Source organism: Emydura macquarii, unplaced genomic scaffold (assembly GCF_026122565.2).
Source record: "Emydura macquarii macquarii isolate MOO-44397 ecotype Brisbane River unplaced genomic scaffold, CSIRO-AGI_Emac_v2 contig_1027, whole genome shotgun sequence".
Classification (NCBI taxonomy): domain Eukaryota; kingdom Metazoa; phylum Chordata; order Testudines; family Chelidae; genus Emydura; species Emydura macquarii.
The window spans coordinates 1,105,291-1,113,415 of NW_027131164.1; the positions used below are offsets into that span (position 1 = coordinate 1,105,291).

Sequence of the window (8,125 nt, forward strand, 5' to 3'; positions counted from 1 at the left end):
ACCACTGTCTACCATGGGATTTCATATCACCATCATCTTCCACTGAAAATCTGAGCATCTTCCACAGAAAATCAATAGCAACTTTGACCATGGAACTTCTACAGGAGAGAACCATTCAACTAAGTATTGGACCATGTACTGCTACCAGCAATTCTCCTTCCGCTCATGTGTTAAGGGCCTGCATTTTGGAAGCAGGAAAAAGAATGGTCTCTCCTGTGGCACCAGGAGTTCCCAAAGGTTCTTTGTGCTCAGCACAACAACAACCATGTGTCCAGCAACTGAACGTGGTTTGGTTACATTATCTTTTTTCAGTTATATGCCAATCCCATATAAATAGCTTCCTACATAAGAACATACATCCTCTTTCCTCCTGTCTGAAACCCTTCGGACAACTGTTAACTCACACCAAGAGCCTTGTCTTCTCTCTACATGTAGAGTTGCACTAGCTGAAGATAAACTGTGATTTTTAAACTGGTTTAGATAACCCAGTGCAGAAAGCTGCATGGTCACTCTTATCTCGGTTTAAGAGTGGTTTAAATCAGTGTAGTTGATTTATGGATTCCAAGGCCAGAAGGGGTCATTGTGATCATTTAGTCTGGTCTCCTGTGTAATGCAGGCCATAGAACTTCCTCAGATTAATTCCTAGAGCATAGCTTTCAGAAAAACACCCAACCTTGATTTTAAAAGTGTCAGTGATGGAGAATCTACAGTGATCCTTGGTAAATTGTTCCAGTGGTTAAGCACCTTCACTGTCAGAAAGGTGGGCCTTTATTTTCAGTCTGAAGTCAGTTTGTAGTAGACTTAAGTTAACCTGATTTCAGACCCTCAGACCAATGCTAAGGGGGTTACAGCAATTTAGTTAAATTGGTTTAGATTAAATCAATGCATAAACCATACATTGGCAAGGCCCCTCTACTTCAGCTAAAATAAAAAAGTTATAGGTTTGATGTGGGAATCTCTGGGTGGAAATCCTATGGCCTGCGTTATACAGGGGGTCAGACCCGATGATCAGAATAGTCCCTTCTAGCCTTAAAATACATGAAGTCCACACAAGGCACACAACAACTGAAGCCCAGTGAGGCTGGTTTGGCCAAACAGTGTGGAAGGGGCCAAACTGGACTGTAAAATAAATACTGGTAGAGACCTAGATTAGAGCATTGGGCGGGGCAGAGGGTTAAGCTGATTTTATCTGAGATTGTTAAAACATGGTTGTCTCCCCATTGTAGCAAAGGCCAGAAGCACAAACCCTCCTTACCAAATTACACGACTGGGTTAGAGCCCTTGAGAACAAAACACGGTCTACCTTTCCCTTAGGTTAACTCACGGCTTCCGTTCACTGCCCATAGCTTTCAACACACTCAGATAATGGACCTCCCCCGGACATGACTGAACCCATTCACAGCTCCAAACCCAATCTCTAAGTCTACTTAAATGCCATTCAGAAGCTGTTAGCCTGTCAATTTCCGTGATCATTTGGTGAATGGACTTGTCAAACAAATTGCCTTTATTACAGGCTGATTAAATGCAAGCAGGCAGAGGGAGGGGGCTGTTCTCCTACCAATGCTAGACCTTCCCCCTCCCATCCCCTCCATCATCTGACACAAACACAACGAGCCAATTAGCAGATAGGCGACAAAGGCAATTTAAACCAGCCGTTCTTAAATGGAAAACACTCTGGCAGCCTTAAATGTAGGGAAAGGTCTGCAAGGGACAGTTCACAAAAGCTGCAGAGGCGTTAGCAGGCACACAGTACTTGGGCGAGGCGTTATTAGCAAACATTTCTTTCTTTAGCAGGAGAATCAGGTTGGGCCCCAGCGTGCTTGGTGCTGTATAGCCATAATCAGTGACAGTCCCTGCCCCAGAGAACTTCCATCAAAACCGTGCACTGCTTTGACTGACCTAGGTGTGATAGCCAACAGCAAAACAGAACCAGGGACCTAGAGATAAAAACATCAGCTGCCACAGTTTGAACTAAAGAGTTCGGGAGCTGGGGGCTGTTACAGACTTGTGTCCTCTGAAGACTGGCCTAGAGAAGGAGACCCTGTAGTACACCCACCCAGTGGGGTACACAGACAACAGCTCTTGGCGAAGCCTTCGGCCTTCAACCGCTGCATTTTAAGTCAGCCCTAAGGGCCCCATTTGGTCCCATTCTCATCTGTCTAGCACCACGAGTGAGTGAGATGCGGAACAGGGCACAGAACTAACAATGCTGCATGTCCCAAGGAGCCCACACATGATATGGCCTGGTCTTCGCAGTTACAGACCCCCTCCCCCCCAATCGCTGCAGTGGTATAACCCCCAATAGGCAGGGTACACAATGAGAAGGCATGATTTGCACCCTGCCACTTACCCCGGTTCCAAGCTCTATCAGCACAAACAAAGGTGCCATTTTTCTACACTAGGAACTTGTGTCCACACGGCTGCACTGAGGGCTAAAACCGGGGCAAATCCCCAGTGTGGAGAAGGCACAAAGCACTCCTATACCACAGTGATGAGTGCAGATAAAAGTGATACACACAGATGGCAGGATACACTAGGAAATCCAAAGGTGAGGATGGTGTAAAGGCTTCCTCCTCCCCTGAGCTGATTTAGGCTCTGTTCCTACAATGAATGGCACACTGGCCCACTCCTGTTCTTGAGCGGATCCACATCAACTTCAAGGGGGCTCCATCTAGGTTCACCACACAGAGCTCAGTACAGGACCAGGGCCTGGAACGAGCCCTGGACTTGGCCCTGAAGAGGTTACTCTCCTCCCCATAAATCCCACTGACACGAACAGGATTTATTTTATAACATGAGCTCATTCCCGTTGGATGAATTCACAGCAGGAGTTTGTACAGCACCTAGCACAATGGGGCCCTGATCCTATAAGTTCTGGTGGGTGAGGTTCTGTGGCCTGCGATGTGCAGGAAGAGGTCAGACTAGATGATCACAATGGTCCCTTCTAGCCTTAAAATCTATGGGTCTAAAACAAATAAGTTTTTAGAATAGCAAGGATCAACATGCAAGTGTGCTGCAGGGATTTCATCTGGCTGTGTATTAAGCCTGTGGATCTTGGAGTTAATGCAGAGAGATTCAGGAGATCAGCATTCTAACCGTGGCTTTCCTACAGGCTTCAGAAGTGACTTTGGAACCCCAAACCTCTGTGCCCCAGTTACCCCATTTGTTAAACGAGGATAATACTTTTCTGTTTCACAGAGCTAACTAATGCTTGTAAAATCCTTGGAAGTCCTTAGTTGGAATGGCCTCCAAAAGTGCAAAATATTTAGATTACATATAAAGACTAGAGATGACACAGTGTGCAGATTAGAAAAGCTACTACTACTACTAAAAGTTGGATATTTGTTCATAGCTTTTTGGAAGAGAATGAAGACAGGAGGCCATCATTAAATTCACAAACGCTAAAGCGTGGAGAGTTTGGTTCCCTAATGACTGTCTAGACCACATGATCCTCAGCATTAGATCCACTGAACAGAAGCACTATGTAGCAAATCAAAGTTTAGTGCAAACACTAAAATCAGTCAAGGTGGCAACTCATGCCTTATTAGTATAAGTGGTTGCAAAATGCCAAGTTACTCTCCCCCGCCCCACACCCCCCAGCCACCCCACACACACACACAAAAGTTTAAAGGACTATAACAAAAACCTTAAAAACTCTTCACATAGTTCAAATACTTCACATAAAAGGAATTTTTATTCTTACATCTCAGATTACAAGAGCCCCTAACATGAATTTGTTCTTTTTTACGACATTCAAGCTGCTCTGGCAGTGGAGGTATAACAAAAACAGGAGGCAGCTTAGTGGTTAGGGTGCTACCCTGGGCGTCAACAAACCAGTGGTCTAGTCCCAGCTCTGCCACTGACATACTTGCATGACCTAGGGCAAGTCACTCAGTTTTGCTTCCCTTCCCATGGTGTATATATTTATATTGCAGTCTCTTCAGGCAGGGATTCTCTCTTACTGTACAGCACCTAGCATAGTGGCGCCCTTGGTCTCAGTCAGGGCCTTTAGGGCCTACAGTAATACTAACATTACAGGGCCTTATCTTGCAGTGCTAATGCAGACCAAGCTCTGCCAAGGTGCATTTTGCCTGTGCAGAGACTACAGAATTGGACCCTCAATAACCATTTTTCCTTGAAGCAGCACTGCCTGGTGAGTGCCTGCTTTCCCAGTGCCAATGCTGCTCTACGCAATCCAGGAGACCTGCATCTGAATCACGATCCTCCTCTTACCTTCCCCAAACAGCCAGCAGTTGGAATTGCTATGGAAGCCCCTGGGGAGAGGGAGGGAGCTTGCCAAGCCCTCCTGGTACTCAGCTGTAACAGTGATTGATCATAAAGGAGCATTAACAGGCTCAAATGTGAGTCCAGGCCAGCCCTACCCAGCTAGGACAAAGGTGGCTACAACACAAGTTTTCAAAGGGTGAGGGCTGCAAGCAAGAGATAATGGAGAGAGAAAGAGCGAATAAAAAGCCATGGATCCTGGGGACAGACAGACACTGTGACCATGCTGGACTGCCACTCAGGTTTAGGTCCCTTGTCCCTACAGCTAGTGAAATTCAGACATGGACGGGGGGGAAGAACCTGGTGCTGGCTGCCCTGCTTTCCCAGTGACCTTTGCCTGCCAAGCCCCCGGGCAGTCCTTTTCAGTCCCACCAGAGAGAAGTCTGCATGCGCTGCTCTCCCAGCCATGGCAACGGTGGCCAAACAGCAAGAGACCAAACATCCATTCAGATCCCTTTGAAAGAAGGTCCAGCTTCTCTTTCCAGAAGAGTGACAATTCCCCATTCTGAATGGCAGCAAACGAGCTACGTATCTTATTTGCCTTAACACCACCACAAGAGCAACTGCAAGAGATAAGGGGAGTCTACCTGCTGCAAGTTTTCTTACTGCGCCAGAACGAGTATTTTAGACTAGTTCTGAGTCAGGGTCCCTCAATAGAAATAGACCACATTCCTCCCAAACTTTGGTGATATGTCACCTGGGCTGTCCCAGCATGGATGGTGGCAATATGATGAAGCCGTTATTAGTATTTATCTTTGTATAAATCATTGCAGATGGGAAGCATCAGGGGGAATACGGTAGTTTTATCTAGTACCTTCCACGCTGAGGATAGCAAAACACTTAACACACACAGCAGTATCATGGTAGCACCCACAAAGCGGTGAGCTCTGTCCACACCTAGAGTGAGATTCGTTCCCCGTTCCATAGCCCACAGTATGAGAAGACAAGTGATGAACACAGGCCCCGAATCTGCAATCTGATCTGCACAGGCAGATCCCTGCTACACCTGTGCAGTAGCCCCCCAGGAAGAAGGGTAAAACCTACAATCAACATTTCAATGCAGCATCCAACCAACCTGCAGCACAGCAAGTGGGGTAAGAGAAGGGAGACGTTGGATAAGGACAACAGGTGCCATGGACCTCACTGAAAATTCCCATGATCATTAGACTTCATGGAAATGCCAAAGCACAGTTTCCTCGCTGGGATTTGAATCTGTGTTTGAAAGAAGGCTAGGTACTGCCAAGCTAGTGCTTTAGACCATTGACCTATCCCCTCCTTTTTAATTGAGAACAGTGTAGTTTTGAATTCGTTGCTACCCCATAAGACATGATTTTGCTACCATTGACTTTCTTATACCCCCTTTTTTAAAGTGGTAGCATCCTTCTAAGCCAGCATCCCCAAATATTATTGAATTGCTTTTCTTTCTCCGGTTGGACTGCTAACATTGATTTTGTGCCTACCCTTACTACTGGGCAGACCGACATTTATGCTAGTGCCTTACGATCACAATGTGCATCTTTATGCTCTTGCCAGTAAGACTGGCTGGGATGTAAAGTGTCTATATTTTAGTAGGAGCAGTATTTTCTACTCTGGAACTAAAATATAAAAGGCAATTTCAATAGTTTTCCTAAGTAGCCCACATCCACTCTGCACCAGCTTGCTTTGAATGATGGATACAGAGAAAGCTCAGTGCTAAAGAAACTTTGAAGAGAACAAACCACTATAAATTGGAAGTGCCTCAGCTCTTTCCATTCACAGGCAGATCTGCTCTGAATGGCAGCCACAGAATTGATCTGGCCCCAAAAGAGACTCAATCGCAGGCAGGTCAGCCCCTTCAATACACTTTAAGTAAAAGACTTAAAAACCACCATATTCTAGTCCCCAACTCCACAATAAACACCTCCTTTATAAACACAAATCCCTCTGCAACATGCAAATGCATTGGCTCCCAAGAACCAAGTTGTAATGTTTGTGATGTATTGAAACTGCAATCGTGTACTTCAGTCTAAATCTTCAGATGACACAGTACTCACTAACGACATTTTTCCACCAACAAACTATAATAGGCAGCTCTCATCCACTAAAACGTTTTAAAACATTCTTTATAAAGAGTATCTTGAACTGTTCTTAGCTCTAAGAAATACACAAGTGCATTCAGAATTTGCTCAGATATTCTGGAGTCAATATTGTCCCATCACTAATGAGCTGACTGACTATTCCTAAACTCGTGCAAAATTAGATCTACATTATTGTTTTATAGCTTTAACACATCTACACAGCCACAGTGAAGAGCAGCAGAAATCTCATTTTAATGTGACTATTACAGATGTATATCATAGTCATAAAACATAGAACATTTCACATCTTCAAAGTGCAGTACATGTAACTACTGTGAAAGTTTCATGATATATGCTGTGAAAATATCAGTTTAACATTTTTAAGATGTCTTTAGAAGTGAGTACCAGTAATTTTTGAGCCTTGTACAAGTAAACATAGAGTCAGATTCCAATCCATTTACTCACAGCTAGTAGCATCTTACTCTCTTATTATTCCCAATGTCTGCAATGAACTATTTGCAGATTAACTGTACTAGTTAACATGAGCAAGAATGTCAGGATCTGGTCCATAATAAAATATCTTGATCCTGCTATATTAGTTTTACCTTGTGCCCAGAAACTTTCCAGCCCTGTAATGTAACCCTTTCCCACCCTCTCACACATATGTACTTCCATCCAACACCACAAACTTAGGAAAGTTTACATAATTCCCATCCCCCCATTTCCTGAAGTTATTCAGAAACATCTCTGCTGAAATATTTTAGCTGGGGTTATTAAGAAAGTTTTTAAATAATTTTAAATAATCTTCTTACTGAAGATCTGTTTCATCATATTTTTAAAAGAATTAAAATTGCTCTTAGTATAACTATTCCAGACCTGCTTGGATCCAGAGTCCTTGGGTTGTTCTTGAAGAATATTCATTACCAACTCTTGCCTATAATCAATACACTTCAAAGGATTAGAGCTTCACTCCTACCTGAGAAGTCTGAAGAAGTCTTAGCAAAGTTGCTGAAAGCTGTCAAGCACACTACTCCTAAGAGAAAGGTAGAACTGGGCGACACGTCTGGCCAGTTCATCCTTAAATAGCCTCAACTGCTTGTTTTCTTCCAGAGAAATGCAATCACTTTCTCCCCCCCACCTGATACTCCTCATTGCTAGTCCCCTGGCTTGTGAATGATCACAGCAACCAGCCAGGAAGCAAAAGCACTCACTGCACACACATCATCCCTGGGAGTGAGTGAATGGATCCCGGAGTGAGTGAAACTGACGAATGAAACAGACCTACCTGGGCCTTGGCGGAATTCCCAGGGTCCTAATGCCCACTTCTTCAAACTCCCCAGGATACTCAGAGCACAAAGTTTGCTTCAATCCATACTGCTATGCGGATGCTTAACAGAGAGCGAGCAGCCACACTAGGTAGGAAGAGTTAGGCAAGGATGAGCATCTGAGAGGTTTATTTTGTATTTAGGTATCCAATGTGATTCTGGAAAGATTGTTTGGAAAAACTCAGTTGATTTACTGTATAGCTTGAAATCCTCTCTCTCACCCACAGGACCATGGCCAAAATTTTCAAACTTGAGGGCACTTAAATCCATCTTGACACACCTAAATAAGTGGCCTGATTTTCTGAGGCACTGAGCACTTGCAGCTCCCACTAAAATCAATAGAAGCTGTGATGTGCTACAAAACTGTCAAGATCCTTCAAATATTTTTTGCCTTTGGCCCCAATCCTGCAATGAGCTATACATGGGTGGACTCATGAGCTCCATACAGGCACAGGAGAC

General features: G+C 44.3%; 1 protein-coding gene across 1 annotated transcript in view; it reads right to left on the minus strand.

Moving 5' to 3' along the window:
• The window catches only part of LOC137150797 (protein eva-1 homolog C-like), a 180,836-nt gene extending 173,370 nt beyond the window's left edge, over window positions 1-7,466 (minus strand). Inside the window, exon 1 of the mRNA XM_067544854.1 lies at window positions 7,318-7,466. Within this exon, the coding sequence (XP_067400955.1) occupies window positions 7,318-7,417 (100 nt within the window). The 5' untranslated portion in view covers window positions 7,418-7,466. The remainder of the gene's footprint in view (window positions 1-7,317) is intronic.
• Window positions 7,467-8,125: the final 659 nt, after the last annotated feature.